This window comes from Nematolebias whitei, chromosome 8 (genome assembly GCF_014905685.2).
Source record: "Nematolebias whitei isolate Nwh7 chromosome 8, NemWhi1, whole genome shotgun sequence".
Lineage (NCBI taxonomy): Eukaryota > Metazoa > Chordata > Actinopteri > Cyprinodontiformes > Rivulidae > Nematolebias > Nematolebias whitei.
Window position 1 is genome coordinate 569,073 of NC_056505.1, and position 18,911 is coordinate 587,983.

General features: G+C 39.1%; 1 protein-coding gene across 1 annotated transcript in view; it reads left to right on the forward strand.

Moving 5' to 3' along the window:
* slc4a5a (solute carrier family 4 member 5a) overlaps positions 1 to 15,656 on the forward strand; it is a 205,987-nt gene extending 190,331 nt beyond the window's left edge. The window contains exons 20-24 of the mRNA XM_037679966.1: positions 6,304 to 6,376; positions 6,558 to 6,626; positions 7,048 to 7,221; positions 15,205 to 15,384; positions 15,483 to 15,656. Of these exons, the coding sequence (XP_037535894.1) occupies positions 6,304 to 6,376; positions 6,558 to 6,626; positions 7,048 to 7,221; positions 15,205 to 15,384; positions 15,483 to 15,656 (670 nt within the window). The remainder of the gene's footprint in view (positions 1 to 6,303; positions 6,377 to 6,557; positions 6,627 to 7,047; positions 7,222 to 15,204; positions 15,385 to 15,482) is intronic.
* Positions 15,657 to 18,911: the final 3,255 nt, after the last annotated feature.

Sequence of the window (18,911 nt, forward strand, 5' to 3'; positions counted from 1 at the left end):
TGTTGGGGGGCAGGTTGAAGGGAGGTGGCCCGTCTGATGTTGGGGGGCAGGTTGAAGGGAGGTGTCCTGCCTGATGTTGGGGGGCAGGTTGTTCCAGAGTTTGGGGCCCATGACTGAAAAAGCCCGATCTCCTCTGAGCTTCTTGTTTTTGGAACAGCCAAAAGCAGCTGATCGGATGATCTCAGGGCCCGAGAGGGAACGTAAGGTTCCAGAAGCTCAGAGAGGTAAAGGGGTGCGAGGCCATTTAGGCATTTGAAGGTCAACAGAAGAATTTTAAAGACTATCCTCGTATGAACAGGGAGCCAGTGAAGGGAGGACAGAACTGGAGTAATATGTTCAGACCTACGAGTTCCGGTTAAAAGACGAGCAGCAGCATTCTGGATGAGCTGAAGACGTGAGATGGAGGCCTGGCTGACCCCAGCATAGAGTGCGTTGCAATAGTCCAATCGGGTCGTGACAAAGGCGTGGACTAGTTTCTCAAGGTTGGGTCTGGACAACACTGGCTTGAGCTTAGCTACCTGTCTGAGTTGGAAGAAGCTTTTCTGCAGAACAGTGTTGATTTGTTTGTCAAACTTGAAGTCAGAGTCTAAAACCATCCTGAGATTTTTACCAGACTGCTTCAGATATGGCTGAAGAGTATCCAGGTTGACAGGATCAGTGGTGGCAGTTGAGCTAGGGCTAAAAACAATGACTTCAGTCTTCCCATCATTAAAACTTAAGAAATTTGAAGCCATCCAGGCCTTAATGTCATCCAGACATTTTAACAGTGGGTGAATGGAACAAACACTTGCTGGTTTCACAGGCAGGTAGATCTGGCAGTCATCAGCATAGCAATGGAACGAAAGACCATGTTTCCTCAGGATGGACCCCAGTGGAAGCAAATAAAGTGAGAACAGAAGGGGTCCTAGAATCGAACCCTGTGGGACCCCACAAGAAAGAGGTAATGAGGCGGCTACATTGTTACCAACCTTGACACAGAAACTCCTGCCACTCAGGTATGAGCGGAACCATTCTAATGCAGCACCTGTGATCCCAACCCACTGTTCCAGCCGTGATATGAGGATACTGTGGTCAACAGTATCAAAAGCAGCAGTAAGGTCCAGGAGCACAAGTACCACAAATTGACCAGAATCGTTTGATATCATAACGTCGTTACAAACCCTTACTAAAGCTGTTTCAGTGCTGTGGAGTTGCTTAAAACCAGACTGAAAAATCTCTAAGATTCTGTTCTCATTCAAAAACTTGTCTAATTGAATGAAAACTATTTTCTCCAGGATTTTGGACAGGAAGGGAAGTTTTGAGATTGGTCTGAAATTTGAGCAAGTTGAAGGGTCAAGTCCAGCTTTCTTAATTAACGGATGAACTACTGCATGTTTGAAAACATCTGGAACCACACTTGTCACAATACTACTATTTGTAATAGTAAGAACAGAGGGTCCAATCGTGGGTAGAACTTGTTTGAAAAACGACACAGGAATGGGGTCAGCGGGGGAACCGGAGGGTTTCATCTGACCAACGACTTTGTTCAGAAATGGGAGTGAAATGGGTTCAAACTGTTTGAAGACAGCTGAGCAAGGGATAAAGACAGAGGGATCAGTTGTGGACTGGGGGATGGATGACCTAATCAACTCTACCTTATCAGCAAAGTATCTGGTGAAGTTGTTGCAGATGTCAACGGAGGCCTCCATGCTGGCAGACCGAGGCACGTTTAAAATGGAATTTACAGTATTAAAAAGAACTCTGGGATTATGACTGTTTGAAGCAATGATTTGGGAGAAGTATTTGTTCTTTTCAGATTTAACGATGCTCTGATAATCTTTCAAACATGTTTTTAACATAATAAAAGAAACCTGTAATTTGTCCTTTTTCCACTTGCGTTCAGCTCTCCTGCATAGACGTTTGGCCGCTCGAGTGGTCACGTTCAACCAGGGGTGTGGTGCCCGCTATAGTCGCCTGATTTTTAGCGGGGCCACGAGGTCTAAGATCTTAGAGCAGGTCACATCATGCCTACTGAGCAGCTCCTGTGTATTATTACCGGCAGAGGTTTCAGGGACTGAAGCAGCATCAGTAATGAATGCAGAGGAAAAAAGAGCAGCGGTTGAAGAGTTAAATATCCAACAACTCTTGGCTGGAGCGGGGGATTTAGACTCATGAATAACAGAGGTTTGGAATGAAATGGGTTTGTGATCTGAAACAATAGCATCCCCAATTTCCAGATTAACCACAGACAATCCGTGAGACAGAACTAATAACTCAAACTCGAGGAGCGTCTGGACCTATTTTAAAGATTTTAAAAACAATAATGACAACAACATTTTTCAGTCAGATCATCTGGACAGTTTCTTTTTTTTTTTGTTGGTGCTGAAACATTTCGCCTTCAATCCAGAAGGCTTCATCAGTCAAGAAACACACAACAAAACTGATTCTTCCTCCAACAGTTTACTTCAAAGTGGAACAAACCAGTTCTGCTTGTGATAAGATGGTCTCTTTGGTACGCCCCCTCCTCCATTGCCGGCCCTCTTCCTTGTTGACAGTCTTGTCAAACTGGTTGAAAACAACAAAGTCCATGCTCAAGAATCCAGGTATAAAATCCAACATTTTTCAGAATGCTGAAAAATGTTGGATTTTATACCTGGATTCTTGAGCATGGACTTTGTTGTTAATAATGACAACAACGTGGTCTAATGCTGAAGTGCAGGCATTTTTTGTGCTTGGTGGGTGGCCGACGACAAAATTCAGACCAAGCTAGATGGAGTTCTGCCAGTGCCCCGGTCCTCTCCTCGGAGCCCCCTCAGGCCAGGCAGGGTGTCATATCCCCGGCTCCGAGTTCCGCAGGTCATTGTGTAAGCTCCTCCGTGCTGCCGACCCGCAGGAGCATGCGAGGCCGAAGCCCACCCAAGCCGCGGCCTTGCATGCTCCTGAAGGGTGGACCCCGAGCACTGGCAGATGGGCGGACCGGGACAGGTCTGGGACAGAGGGTGGAAAAAAATTTTAAAAACATTTTATGTATAAAAAATATATATATTTTTTGGCATTGACGATTTAAAAACAATAAATAAATAAATGGTGCCGGCTTTATCATGAATTTCTGTTTTCACTTTAATGACTTTATTAAATAATCTGTTAAAGTTAACTCAGCTGAAGAATCATAAAAAGACACAAAATTATTGGATCTCAGGAATATTTCCCTTAAACATGTTTAAAGAAGAGACACAGGCTTTAGTTCAACTTTATTCTAACCCACAAATGTACAAATCACTAAACAAGAATTACACTTTAAATCAAAGCTACAATAAAATAAAAATAATCTGTATAGAAAAAACAAAACCATATATCTAAATTGAACAATAAAATTAGACACAATGAGTTGTCACGGTTGTGTTTTTGGATTCAAAATAGCCAGACACAGGAGTGCAAAAACAAGAACAATTTATCCTGATGCATGCTCAATAATCCAGGTAGAAAAATCCAAAAAAAGTTCAATCTGGTCCTCTGGACATTCAAAAAAAAAAAAAAAAAAACAACAAAAAAATGTAGAAACGTTTCGTCTCTCATCCGAGAGACTTCCTCAGTCTGAGGTGCTGTATTCAGCTCAGTCTCTTAAAAAGCACCTTCTCAGAGTGGATCAACCAGTTTGCTGCTGCTTGCTGATTTTTATTATTGGCCGTTAGTGAGAAGTCAGGATCAGCTGTGTTAACAGGTCCTCACAGGTTGTAGGGAGAGAGTCACCTGTCAGCAATGATGTCACTGGCAGAGCAGCTGCAGTTGTATGTGGTTTGTGGGGTGGCAAGTCCAACAGCAGGGTCCATATAACAACGCAGGGGTCATACACGGGGAAACAGCAGAAACCAGAGCCAAGTCGTAATCCATAATCGTCGTGAAGGGAAAGCAGAGTCGTTTACCGTGGTCAGAGCAAATATTCCAAATCCAAAGAGGGGCAGGCAAAACAAGGAATCCGTGGTACAGGCGAGGGGTCAAGGCAAGGATGCAAGGCATGAAACAAGATACTATGACAAAAAGGCTTCAGAATCAGGGACCATGGAAGGTGTAATAATTCAGCGTGGTGGAGAGGGAGAATGGAGTTTATGAAGGATGCAGAGCAGGTGAACTAGATGAGCTGAACAAGTGAGTGGAATCAGGCTGATGAGCTGAAAGTGCAGAGGGGGTGTGGCTAATGACAGAAGAAAAACAGCATGATGACAAAGAGGAGCAGAAACATGACATGATGGGGCTGTGAGTGTGAGACAGGGGCTGATGGGGGTCAGCGGGGGCCGCTGATCATGAAATGAGGGCAAATATATTAAATGATGAAGAAAAATCATAACATTTTAAATATTGATGTCTTTGTAGAATCTGATTCATCAGAGATTTAATGGTGAACTAAAGTTCATTAAAAGTTCATTTGCAGGATTTATATTGTTTAATTATATAATTTTAATAATCTGTATACTTTTTATTTAATAGAAAATTCAAAATAAATTCTCATCCTGTACTGAAACCTGTTTCATGGTCTTACACCTAGCATTACCGCCACCAGCTGGTAAGGTGCGCAATGTCATTTGTTGAACTCTGACCCTGCCCACTAGAACCTGTAGTGAGACAGGGTCAGCTTTGCTGCAGACACACTACTAATTAATTATTCTTAAAGCTAGTTCAAGCACAAAGAATATTAATTGTTTAATTACAACGGATTCTTTCTTTTTCGAGTTAAATTTCTGCCATGTGACCAAGATAACTTGAGAGTGGAATGTATTATTAGTGACATGAGACGTAATTTATCTTTGACCCATCAGAATAAATGCGGTCATTTATTTAACAGAATCAAAATTTAACATCAAAACATGTACACATTGATTTTTGGATCTGTTTCTGATTAATAAACTTAGCAAGTTCAAATAACAAGACAACAGAAGATTACTGATGGAGAATGATTAATCTCTGAAGGCACTTAACTTGATTTACTGGTGAATAGAAGTTTAAAGAGAAGGAGTAAAGAAGTTTAAAGATTTAAAGAGAAGGTTTAGATGGATGAAGGAAGATGTGTTGACCAGAAATGGCATCCTTCTTTCGACCCCAGCTCAGCCCGCGGTACACTCAGGGCGTGAACGACTTGTTATCTATGCAGAAGATGAATCAGCTCCGGTACAGAGGTCCATCTCACGCTCCCTTTTCAGCGTCTCCAGTCAGAGTGGCTGGGGATCGTCAGAAGTCATGACAAAGTACTCCATTCAACAGAATAAGCTTCCTTAGAAGGAATCTTCATTAGAAGTTGTAGGGCGTTACGCCCGGGTGACTTCACAGCGAGGCAGCTGTGACTCCGCTGGAATGGATGGACCCTTGGCACATGGTCCAATTCCATACTCCAAAGCTGACTTTCAGTAAGAACTGAAAGTTCCTCTTCGACTCGCCATCAGACTGAGTCTTCCAGTAAACTTGTAAGACAAAGTTCCAGGAAGACTGGAAAGACTGAATAGTTCCAAGAAGTGTTTCCTTTTAAAGGGTATCCACTTCCTGTTATTTGGTACTTCCTGATTGGTTAACACAACCAGCAGGGGTGGAGTTTAGTGATGTCAAAGGGTTATTAGGAGTCAACAGACAGCAGAAATGTTTTTAAGAACGGTTAGTACAGACAGGAAACTTTTTTGAAGAAATGACAGACTTTGCAGGTGCCAGTTTCTTATTTACTGTCTGAGAGTTTTAAAAACACGGCACTTCGTTCTCATAACTTGTCCTCTGACTTTTGACCGACATCAAATCCACTCCTCATTCAGACAGAAGATCAAAATGCACAATTACTTCATAAATAGACATGTAACTCTTATGATCTAAGTCTAATGAAGTTTAAAAATCATTGGGCCAGCTCGTCCGGGGACATCCCAAGGCGTTCCCAGGTAGAGCTGTTATTTCTAACCCAAACCAGGAGCCCAACCCCACCCGACCTGGATTCGGACCAGGCTGGGCCATAATAATATGCTTAATGTGCGGGCAGGGTTGTGTCGGGCTTTCTATTGCATCAGGAACGTGTGCAGCCGACGATCCAGTAAATGCAAACATGGCTTCAATCCACGGTGTGTCACCAGAGGCTGTGGGCACATCTGCCTTCAGATCACTGTCTCTTTTAAAAATAAACTACCATCAAAATGGGACACGAATCATTTCTGTTTAAGTGGGGAAGCTGACAAAAACAACAGAGGATAAAGAAGTTACACCCCCCCGTAACTGTGAGATCAGGTTGTCACTCTTGGTTTGCTCTAAGAAAAACTTTGTGAAACTGACCAAACTTTCTTCTTGTCAAACGTACAGAGAGCAGCGAGTGACGGGCATTCTGGTGTTCGTTCTCACCGGAGTCTCCATCTTCCTGGCTCCAATACTCAAGGTATGAACTGCACAAGAAATGAAGAAAGAAAACATAGTTTTTGTTTTATTTTTAGCATGAATAATGCACTGCGACAGTATATTTTGTAAAAGCTTTGTATTAGCAGTGGTGTTGGTGCTAAAGATCTAACTGTCTGAGGTCAGAGTTCAGTGAATCAAGTTGTCTTTTTTGTTGCTTGCAGTTCATCCCCATGCCGGTGCTGTACGGCATCTTCCTCTACATGGGTGTTGCTTCTCTCAGTGGAATCCAGGTACCTGCCTTTGCTAGCTGTAAGGTTTAATCATCAGAAGTAAGGGTTTTGTGGCTGGGCATCTGACTTACTGCTATCTTAATAGCAACAGGGAAGTGATATTTTTACAGCTACCATGTAAATAAAGAAGGGAGTTGGCAAACACAATCTGTTGTGTCCGCACAGACGCCACCAAATCACATTAAACAACAAAACTAATTGACCTGTAAACTTCATCTCTTCTTTCTGGACACGCAATTTAAATTTTTCTGTGGACCAACAATGTTCAGTCAGGTCACCTGGACGGTTTCTTTTGTTGCTGAGATGTTTCGTCCTTTACACCTGGATTAATGAGCATGATCATTTTGGTTTTCTGTGGACATTTTCAACCAACTTTGGAATAAACATGTTTTTCCCCCTTTCTGTCCCATTGTCTCTGCAGTTCTGGGACAGAATCAAGCTGTATCTGATGCCATCCAAGCACCAGCCTGACTTCACCTATCTCCGTCATGTTCCTCTGAGGAGGGTTCATCTGTTCACGCTCATACAGATTCTGTGTCTGGCCTTGCTGTGGGTCCTTAAATCCACTTTCTTAGCCATTATTTTCCCTGTGATGGTACGTGTCTGTAATTGGGTTACAGGAAACTTTCTCAAAGTATGGCTGAAAAAGAAAAAACAACATTATGCAACTTTTTTTTAACCTTTGATTTAATTGTCGGCGGCAATTACAGAATGGTTTGAGAAAACCTACACAACTAAGACACCAAAGAACTATTTTATCTGTGGGGACTTTAATATTGATCTGCTGAATGTAAACAATCACAAATCGACTGAAGAGTTTATTAATACTACATGCAGTCTCAGCCTTTTCCCTCAAATTACAAGACCTACCAGAAACACATTTAGCAGCGCAACATTAATAGACAATATATTTACAAATGTGATAATAATACATAATAATACAATAAGTGGATTATTAGTTAATGATATAAGTGATCATTTACCTGTTTTTGTTGTTTGTGACAACTGCCACGTGAAAGATAAGAGGAAGAATAATCCAATATTTAAAAGATTAAGGACTGAAGAATCTATAAAAGCATTTAAAGATCCATCCATCCATCCATTTTCTTTACCCGCTTATTCCATTTTTGGGTCACGGGGGTCGCTGGTGCCCATGTCCAGCAATCACTGTGCGAGGGGCGGGGTACACCCTGGACGGGTCTCCAGTCCATCACAGGGCCACATAGAGACAAACGAGACAAACAACCATTCACTCTCTCACTCACACCTAGGGACAATTTAGAGTCACCAATCAGCCTAACATGCATGTTTTTGGTCTGTGGGAGGAAACCGGAGTACCCGGAGAAAACCACGCATGCACGGAGAGAACATGCAAACTCCACCCAGAAAGGACCCTGGACCGGGGTTTGAACCAGGGACCTGCTCGCTGAGAGGCAGCAGCTCTACCAGCTGCACCACCGTGCTGCCTGGCATTTAAAGATGAATTATCTAAACAAAATTGGGAGTCTGTATTGAAAGAAAATGAAATGGATAAAGCATATGATAATTTTCTGAATATTTTTTAAATCATTATATGATAAAAATTGTCCCAATATAAAGTTTATTCATAAAAATAACAACTCAGAAACTCCATGGATCACAAAGGGACTACAAAATGCCTGTAAAAAAGAACAAACTATACAGAGACTTCATAAAGCATAGATCAATTGAGGTTGAAAATAAATATGGTATGGTATAAAGTTTATTCATTTTAAAAAGGTACAAAACAATTCCAAAACAATATAAAAAAAGATACAAAAGATCTAAAATGAAAGGCAGCAGAAAGAATAAAAAATCTTATTATATCTGCCCCTTTTTTCAAACAATTAGTTCAATCATAATAATTTTCAAGTAACAGAACAAAATGAATAACTTTTTAATTTTTCTAATTCTAATACAAAACACACACTAAGCTACTTCATAAAAACTTTTTTAACAATTCAGTTTTGATCTTTTTCTTAAATGTTCACATTGACTTGACATTTTTCACATCACTCTCTAGAACATTCCACAATCCAACTCCTTGGATTGAGGTAGACCTTCCCTTCAGACTAGTTCTGAATGTTGGTTTGACAAATATCTCTATCCCCTAAGATTATAACAACTTTGTCTTTTAACAACATTTCTTTGGATATTTAATGGTAATGTGTGATTTTGAGCCCTATACATAACTGATAAAATACTGTAATCTACCAAATCATGGAACTTCAATAAGTTCAGTTGATAAAATAATGTGCTTGATGGGTGACAGTAATGCTTTCTGGTGATAATTCTTACAGCTCTTTTCTGTAAAATAAAAATAGGCTTTGTAAATGTTTTACACGCTTTCCCCCAAACATCAATGCAATAGATTAAATGTGGAACAATGATTGTGTTATACAACATGTACAGAGCTTTATCATTTAATAATTCCCTGACTTTGTATAGTACTGCAATAGATTTAGATATTTTTGTTCTTACAGAATTGATGTGATTTTTCCATGTTAGCTGTTCATCAATGATTACACCCAAAAATTTCATCTCATTAACTCTACAAATCTCAACACCCTCAATTTTAAATGGATCATCAACAGTTCTCTTTTTGTTACTAAATATCATGTAATTAATTTTATCTAAATTTAATGATAATTTATTAAGTTTAAACCAAGTTTGTATTTTATCAAATTCTGTCTTCATCAATTCCAACATCCGTTTTACATCTTTACCCAAACAAAAAAATGTGGTGTCATCTGCAAAAAGGACACATTTGAGGAGTCCTGATACATTCACTAAGTCATTCACATATAAAATAAATAACTTTGGTCCAAGCACAGAGCCTTGAGGAACTCCACACATGATATTGTAGAGGTCAGATCTTACACCATTTATTTGTACAAACTGTTTCCTATCTTTTAAATAGCTAGATACCCAGTGTAATGCTGGTCCTCTTATACCATATTTATTTAATTTTTCAAGGAGAATAGTGTGGTCAATAGTATCGAATGCTTTTTTAAAATCAACAAAAATACTAACACAATACTGTTTTTGATCGACAGCAGTAGTTATTTGTTCCATTATTTCCATGAGAGCCATTGATGTAGAGTATTTTGCTCTAAACCCATACTGACTGCTACTTAGAATGTTTTGTTTAGTAATAAATTTATCTAATCTGGTCACAAATAGTTTTTCTAGAATTTTTGAGAACTGTGGTAATAAGGGTATTGGTCTATAATTATTGAACACACATTTATCACCATTTTTAAAGAGAGGAACTACCTTAGCTACTTTCATATTGTCTGGAAATATTCCTTTTGAAAATGATAAATTACAAATAGATGTAAACGGCTATACATTAAATACAAGAAATATAAGAATAAATTAACCGCTTTTTTATGGATAGCAAAACAAGATTATTACAGCAAACAGTTGGATAGAAATAAAAATAATATTAAAGGTTTCTGGAATATTTTAAATAGTGTCATTAGAAAAATCTCCAGGCATACTAGCTTTCCTCAACACTTTACAAATAATGATAAAAACCTTAATAGCATAGAAGAGATAGTTCATCATTTTAATAAATATTTTGTAAGTGTGGGGCCTAAATTGGCTGAAGAAATCCCGCAGGCCACAGTAGAAGAAACACTAAATGACACATTAGTTAGTAGAAATCCAGATTCCATGTTTGTCACAGCAGTGGAAGGAAAAGAAATTATAGATATTGTAAATAAATGTAAAAATAAAAGGTCAACTGACTGTGACGGCATTGATATAATAATAATAAAGAAGGTGATTAAAGAAGAATAAAGAAGAATTACAGGCCTGTTTCATTACTTCCACAATTCTCCAAAATTCTGGAACAAATATTTGTTGCTAGATTGTATAGATTTGTTAGTAAACTCAAATTACTCGCTGAGAGTCGGTATGGATTTAGGTCACAAAGATCCACAGCGATGGCAGTTCTTCAATCAAGAGAAGAGGTGACCAGTGCACTAGATAAAAAGAAACCTGCCCTTGGGGTATTTATTGACTTAAAAAAGCATTTGATACAATTGATCATGAAATACTCATCAAGAAACTAGAGCGCTATGGTCTAAGAGGAGTAGTTTAGCACTGGTTGAAAAGTTATCTTAGAAACAGGCAACAATTTGTACAAATGGGTGATTTCCAGTCCTCTTGCTTGGACATTGTTTGTGGTGTTCCCCAGGGTTCAGTATTGGGACCAAAGTTGTTTAGTTTATACATAAATGATATATGTAAGTTTTCTAAAATACTTAATTTTGTTTTATTTGCAGATGACACAAACATTTTTTGTACAGGTGAAAATTTACGGCAGCGTTTGATAGAAATTAATTTAGAGCTATGTAAATTGAAAAAGTGGTTTGATATTAACAAATTATCACTAAATTTAGATAAAACCAAGTTTATGTTATTTGGGAATTGTAAAGGGCATAGCGATTCACAAATAATAATTGATAATGTGACTGTGCCTTCTAAGTCTTAGTCAGTCTTCTTCAAAGTCTTCACGAGTCTTAGTCTGGCAGTCTTGCTGGAACTTTCAGTCGGAGATGAGACTCAACTAAGTAGCAGATGGATTTGACCATGTGCCAAAGGTCTCTCCAGTCCAACGTAGTCACAGCCTGCCTCGGCTGTGACTCAACCCGAGCATTAAAAGCTCAATTCCTAAGGAAGCTTATTTGGTTGAACCGAGTACTTCGTCACGATTTCTGATGACCCCCAGCCACTCTAACTGGAGACGCTGAAAAGGGAGCGTACCAATGGACTTCTGTTCCGGAGTGGAGGTATCCACCATCTCAGGTAACAAAGTCGCTGCACGTCCTGAAGTGTACCAGAGGGCTGAGCTGGATGTCGGAGGAAGGGTGCCATGTGCTGGTTCAACACATAACTTTCAACCTTAAATCTAAACTTCCTCCTTAAATCTATTCCTCCTCTCTTAAACTTCTCTATTCGCCAGTAACCAAGCTAGATGCCTTCAGAGATGAATCAGTCTCAATCAGTAATGTTCTGTTGTCTTGTTTAGTAAAGCGTGCCAAGTTTATTAATCAGAAACAGATCAGCAAATCAATGTGTACATGTTTTGATGATAAATTTTGATTCTGTTAAATAAATGACCACATTTATTCTGATGGGTCAAAGATAAAATGGCGTCTCATGTCACTGATTAAACAATCCACTCACAGTTATCTTGGTCACATGGCAGAAATTTAACTCGAAAATGAAAAGAATGCGTTGTAATTAAACAATTAATATTCTTTGTGCTTGAACTAGCTTTAAGAATAATTAATTAGTAGTGAAGCTAACAGCTACATAACTACATTTTTCCCTTCTAAGATTAGCATTCTCAGCTTTTGTTAAATCTGCCATGGTTGTATTTACTGTTCAGCAAAACCTATCTGGTTAAACCGTCGCAATCTTAGAATTTTTCTACAGGTAAATGTTTGTATTTAAGTGAGCAGTGAGTTTCACACACTATTTTAGCTCTGGGTTCCATCAACAGTACTGTTATAAGCCATCTTTTCAATAATTGGGCACCTGTGTTTAGGCTTTACCCCAAGAATATTGTAAGTATATGCTTCCTGTGGCAGTGTTACTTCATATGAGCTTAATTCTAACAGATACAAGAGCCAGGCTATTTCAATGTTTATTTACTCCAATGCACTTAAAATTAATAAACCTGCAATTTTCACTAAAAGTCTGACAGCAACTTTGCAGTTTTAAACGCTCTTTAAGCCGTTTAATTTACCAGAATTCACTATTTAAAACAGTAACTCATAAATCAAGCTTGATTAACAAAATAAAAATGAAAAGCGAGTTTGCAGCTCTGCTATGAAAAACTGTAATACTCTGTTTTCAACAGCAGGTGGTGGTGTAAGCTTACTTTTATCGGTAGGAGTCACTGACGACTTCCTGTGAACCGTCCTGTTGACATCCGGTCGTTAGACGTTAGCTTCGATTAGCAACGGACAAACACGGTCCAAATCAGCATTTATAGACGGATTTAAAGCTTGAACGTAACGTCGCTTCAAAAGCACGCTCTTTAGGCATACACTCATCAGGTTAGGAACGAAGGTCAGGGCTTTATTCAATTGTTTTAACCACTAAGGAAGACTCAGTTAAAATGAGCTTCATTTCCGGGGTCACGTGACTTTACAGACACGTGGACATCGGGGTGGGCTTTATGCACTGACGCCAGAGAGTGGACGTGCACGGCGTTACGTCACCAGCTTCTCGGCAAATCAGAACATTTCACACAGCGGTCCTCGACCAATCACAGCTCGTGTGTACTCGCCTTAAGCTAGCAGTTAGCTTCAACAGTCCGGCCACAATATCGTCCATTAAAGCTTCGAAAATGCACAATTAACTGTGGGAATGTAGCGAATCAGCATAGAAGCAGCTCTGAGTCGGCGCTCAGTTTCACAGACAGCATTTCACCATTTAAAACACGACTCGTTCGAGTCCAGTAAACAGAACCCGGTCGGCCCACCGAACCCCCGGTCATGCAAGAGTTTCAAACAGAATGATGCATCTTTCTCTCTGCGTACAGCTTAATCACATACACAGAATGACAATTTCCAGCTTCAAAATGAACCTCAATGCAATTCTACATCTTTCTGAACTCCACAGCCGTGAAATATGTTTCGACCAAGGTCAAAACTTGGACTTTTTTATGCCAACATGACGAGTTTTCCACATTATCACAATGTGTCTCAATATCTCAGGTCACACATACAATTTATCTCTTCAGAAACGTTACGAGCCACCAAAATGTAGTGATGTAGCTGTTAGCTTCACTACTAATTAAATATTCTTAAAGCTAGTTCAAGCACAAAGAATATTAATTGTTTAATTACAACAGATTATTTTCTTTTCCAACTTAAATTTCTGTTATGTGACCAAGATAACTGTGAGTGGAGTGTTTAATCAGTGACATGAAACGCCATTTTATCTTTGACCCATCAGAATAAAGCGTGCCAAGTTTATTAATCAGAAACAGATCAGCAAATCAATGTGTACATATTTTGATGATAAATTTTGATTCTGTTAAATAAATGACCGCATTTATTCTGATGGGTCAAAGATAAAATGGCGTCTCATGTCACTTATTAAACCACTCACAGTTATCTTGGTCACATAACAGAAATTTAACTCGAAAAAGAAAAGAATCCGTTGTAATTAAACAATTAATATTCTTTGTGCTTGAACTAGCTTTAAGAATAATTAATTAGTAGTGAAGCTAACAGCTACGTCACTACAGGAGAGAGTGACTGAAATTCTGTTTTTGTGAGTATTGATTCATAATAAGATCTGTTGGAAACCTCATATTAAATATGTTCAATCTAAAATAGCTAGAAGTATTGCAGTTCTCTCTAATGCTAGAAAATTTCTAAATTCTTCTGCCCTTCATATTATTTACTGTTCACTTATTTTGCCATATCTAAGTTACTGTGTGGAAATTTGGGGCAACACTTACAAAACTTCACTTCAACCATTATGCACATTACAGAAAAGAGCCATTCGAATAGTTCACAAGGTTGATTTTTATTGTCATACCAACAATTTATTTATAGATTCTTATTTCCTGAAACTCACAGATTTGGTAGAGTTTCAAACTGCACAATTTATGTATAAAGTTAGAAACAAACTATTGCCAGAAAATATTCAAAAATGATTTACTGATAGAGTCAGGAGATATGACGATAGAGAAAACCTAAATTTCAGAACTTTGAATGTTAGAACAACAATGAAGAGAATGTGCATTTCTGTCATTGTGTGAACATCTGGAATAAACTCACCAAAGAGTTGAAGCAAAGTCCAAGCATGAGGTGTTTTAAGAAAACACTCAAAATGGTTATTATTCAAAAGTATAAGGATGAACAGGGGTGATGAACTGGCTGGTAATTATAGAACTGTGGATGAACTGGGCATTTGGGTGCTGGTTTGTGTGTGTGTGTGTAAATAGGTATATATTATTTATGTATTTATGCAGGTAGATATGTATGTATATCTATGTGTGTATGTGTTACTTTCATCTGGTCCAGAAAATAGTATTATAGTTATTATTACTATTTATATTTTTATTATTATTATTTTTGGAAAGCATACTGGCAACAGGACGACTATTTATGCTATGAATTAATGAATGGAAAAGGGTTATGATTATATAAGTTAAACTTCATCTACTCCTTTTCAGACTCACAGTCACCAAAAAAGTGGAATATTTACATGTATTTGAGTCTATAAAAATTGAGTATGTATATTTGATAGTAAGATATTGTATTTACACTTAGAAACATGAAAGTCTTTATTATTATGTTTTGTTGGTGAAATGTCTGTCTGAAATAAAATTATCATCATCATCATGGTGGCGCAGGTGGTACAGATGCTGCCTCTCAGCAAGCAGGCGGGGCTTTTATTTGGTACCTGGCAAATCCCCAACAGGTTTCACTGTGAACTAATTGCCTACCAGTTTCATTAAGCATGACTTGGATTAGAAACTATTATTAGATTTTTTTTAATAGCACGTATCTCTGTCAAACATCAGATCCTGGGTCTCATGGTGGTCCGGAAGGTGCTTGATGTGGTCTTTACCCAGCATGACTTGGCGTGGCTGGATGACCTCCTGCCTGAGAAAGAGAAGAAAAACAGCAATGATGACAAAAAGAAAGGGAAGGAAATGGAGAAAGACAAAAAGAAGCTCAAAGCAGACGATAGTGAGGACGAGGTGAGATATCCAAGCGTTTGCTGCCCCCTGCAGAACTGATAACTCATGAAATCAGTTTCTGGTGTGCCTATTCAAATATGGATGGGTTTTTCCCACAGGAGAAGTTCCACGGTTACCCTAACCACTCACCCAGCTCAGAGTCAGATGTGGATCGCAGGTACTGTGTTTTTAAACTGCATATCCCCTACAAAGATCTTGTGTATCCTGATGTAGAAGAGTCTCAGTGGGGAGCACACTGCCAGCCTGCCATCAGCACACATGTGTTCATCTAATCAGACTGGAAAATGTTCACAAATCAAGGAGTCAGCTCATAAAATCCTCAAAAATATATTATAACCCCCTTTGCCTCTGGACGTATGGAAACGTTAATATGTTTTAACCTAGTTTTTGCTGACTTATAAGACAGTGAACTCAATAAAAATATGTTTACTTTGAATTCTAACCCTTTTAATTATAAACTATTTTGTCGTTCATCTTATGCTACCGTATGATCCTTTTCCACTGCATCCCACAGTACATATTGCTGTTCACCTCTCTTTTTGTCCCCCCGTCACTAGAGCAAAGAGGGGAAATTGGAAATCACCACTGCATGCTGTGAGCATGATAACGTGAAAAGTATGTGAGGTATCAACTTCCTCTAGGCATAAGAAAGGTTCCTATAGAATATTGTGTTGCCACATCAAAAACAAAGATAGATGCCACCATAAACGTCCATCTGTGTTGTGAGCTGAGTTGCTTGAAAAATAAGCGTGGTACCAACTTCAGTTTTGTTGTCAGAGTCAGAGTTTCTTTATTTGTCATTTGAACCACATGTGGCGCAGGTGGTGGAACTGTGTACACAGGATCCCAGTTACATCCCAAAAAAAGTATAAAATGTAAATGTAAAGAAGACCAAATGTATGTTGTTGTTTTTTCTAAAACCATGGTATAGTTTCCTAGTACTGATATTTACATTAAAGAGGAAAAAATTGATATAGTTACTGAATTTAAATATTTTGGGGTGACCCTTGATCCAAATTTGAATTTTAAGAAGCATTTTAAGAATATGACTAAAGTCATTAAATTCAAACTTAAAAAAGTTAAATATATCAGACATTGTCTCTCACTTGACATTCATGCATGCCATGATTTTATCCCATATGTGGTACTGTATCACCTGTTGGGGTCAGGCTGGTGCTGGTGTTTTAAGACCTCTTCAATCTTTATATAAACTGACTCTAAAAGCTTTGCATAAAAAGACAGTGCACTATCACCACTGTAGGATTTTAGAGAAATACAAGCTTTAGAGCTTTGGAATTTTTAGATTATTTTCTAACTTGGGTCTTGTTTATAAAATCATAAATGGTAATAATAATAATCATAATAATCATTTTATTTAAAAAGCACCTTTCAGGACACCGAAGGACACTTTACATTAAGAAATATATCCGAAAGATTGTGTAAAAACAAACAGTGCAAAGATCAACAGGAATAAATTGAAATATAAACTACATAAAACAAAGTTAAGAAGGATAAGCGAGTGTAAAGAGATGTGTTTTCAGATCAGTCTTGAATATAGAAAGAGAGGTGGTGTTTCTTAAGTCAGGCGGTAGAGAGTTCCAGAGATGAGGAGCAGAGCAGGTGAAGGTCCTGCTCCCCATGGTGGAGAGGCGGGCAGAGGGTACATGGAGGTGTAGTGAAGAGGAGGATCTGAGAGAGCGAGAGGGGATGGAGATGTGTAGGAGGTCAGATAGGTACGGAGGGGAAAGGTTGTGGATAGCTTTGAAAGTGAGAAGAAGAATTTTGAAGACGATGCGTGATTTAACCGGGAGCCAGTGGAGCTGCTGCAGGACAGGAGTGATGTGGTTATAGGAGGAGGTTTGAGTGATGACACGGGCAGCTGAGTTCTGGACCAATTGCAGCTTCTGGAGAGATTTGTTGGGGAGGCCATAAAGAAGGGAAGGTGAAGCTCTCGACCTTGACCTCTCTAAGTGGCTTCAAACATCATTAAGTTCCTGGCAAAAACCAGTACAGACATGTTCCTGTTTTTAGTTTTTTACACCGCCTTATAATCTAGCTGTTTTTTGCTACTTTTTCCTTTCGACTGTACTTTTGGTTGCCATTTTATTTTAACTTGTAAAAAATTAAAAAATTAAAATAAATCTGTATGCCTCTTTTATGATTGTCTATTGTTGTCATTGTTGTCCACTGTTGTCATCACTTTTTGTTAAAAAAAAAATCAGGTCTCTCTTGTAAATGAGTCCTCGAGGCTCAATGGGATTAACCTGTAGAAATAAAGGTTGAATGAATGAAAAAAACTGATGATGTGAAGAGCTGCAGCTCTTCAAATCTAATAAAAAAAAAAACTGTTTAAAAACTGCTCAGGTATGTAAACATACCCATACCATACCATACCATACCATACCATACCAGTTTATTTATAGAGCACTTAAAACAGCAACAAGGCCAACCAAAGTGCTGTACAAAAGAACCAAACATGCACAGCAGACAGGAAAACATAAAATAGAAATACAGATACAAATAGCAGCAGGAGCTAACTAAAATGGCCAACAGAGTAGAGAACAGACCGGACCAAAACAAATCACACCGTGTTAAAGGCAAGAGAATAGAAGTGGGTCTTCAAGCGAGACTTAAAGACTGAGAGTGTGGGAGCCTGCCGGACACTCAGTGGCAACTCATTCCACAGTCGTGGACCTGCAACAGAGAAAGCCCTGTCACCTCTGAGCTTACGATGGGTTTCTGGGACTGAGAGAAGCATCTGGTCTGCTGACCTCAGAGAGCGCGGTGGGACATATGGCTGCAGAAGATCAGTGAGATAGGATGGGGCGGAACTGTTCAGTGATTTAAAAACATACATGAGAATTTTGAAATGGATCCGAAGGTGAATGGGTAGCCAGTGCAGGGAGGCCAAAACTGGCGTGATGTGCTCTCTATAGCCTGTACCAGTTAAAAATCGGGCTGCAGCATTTTGGACCAGTTGTAGACGAGCAATGGAGGACTGACTGATTCCAAACACAAGTGAATTGCAGTAATCAAGCCTAGATGTTATGAAGGCGTGGATCACTGTCTCAAGGTTCTTTTTGGAGAGTATAGGCTTCAGCTTAGACAGCCGTCTCTGCTGAAACAAACAGGATTTGACCATCATGTTTACGTGACTGTTGAGTTTTAAGGACAGGTCCATTATCACCCCCAGATTAGTGACCTTTTGTTTCTCTAGCGGGGCTAGAGAGAAAAGGTCAATGTCATGGTTCATGAGTGAGCCACTGGGATGGAACAGCATGACTTCAGACTTCTTCTCATTGAAGCTTAAGAAGTTTAAAGCCATCCAGTCCCGGATGTCAGCTAGGCAGTCAAGAAGAGGCTGAATAGAGCGTGTGCCTCTGTGCCTCAGGGGGAAGTAAATTTGGCAATCATCGGCGTAGAAATTAAAGGGTATGTTGTGTTTGCGGAAGATAGCACCTAGTGGCAGCAGGTATAAAGAAAAGAGAAGGGGACCGAGGATGGACCCCTGTGGTACCCCCCACTGG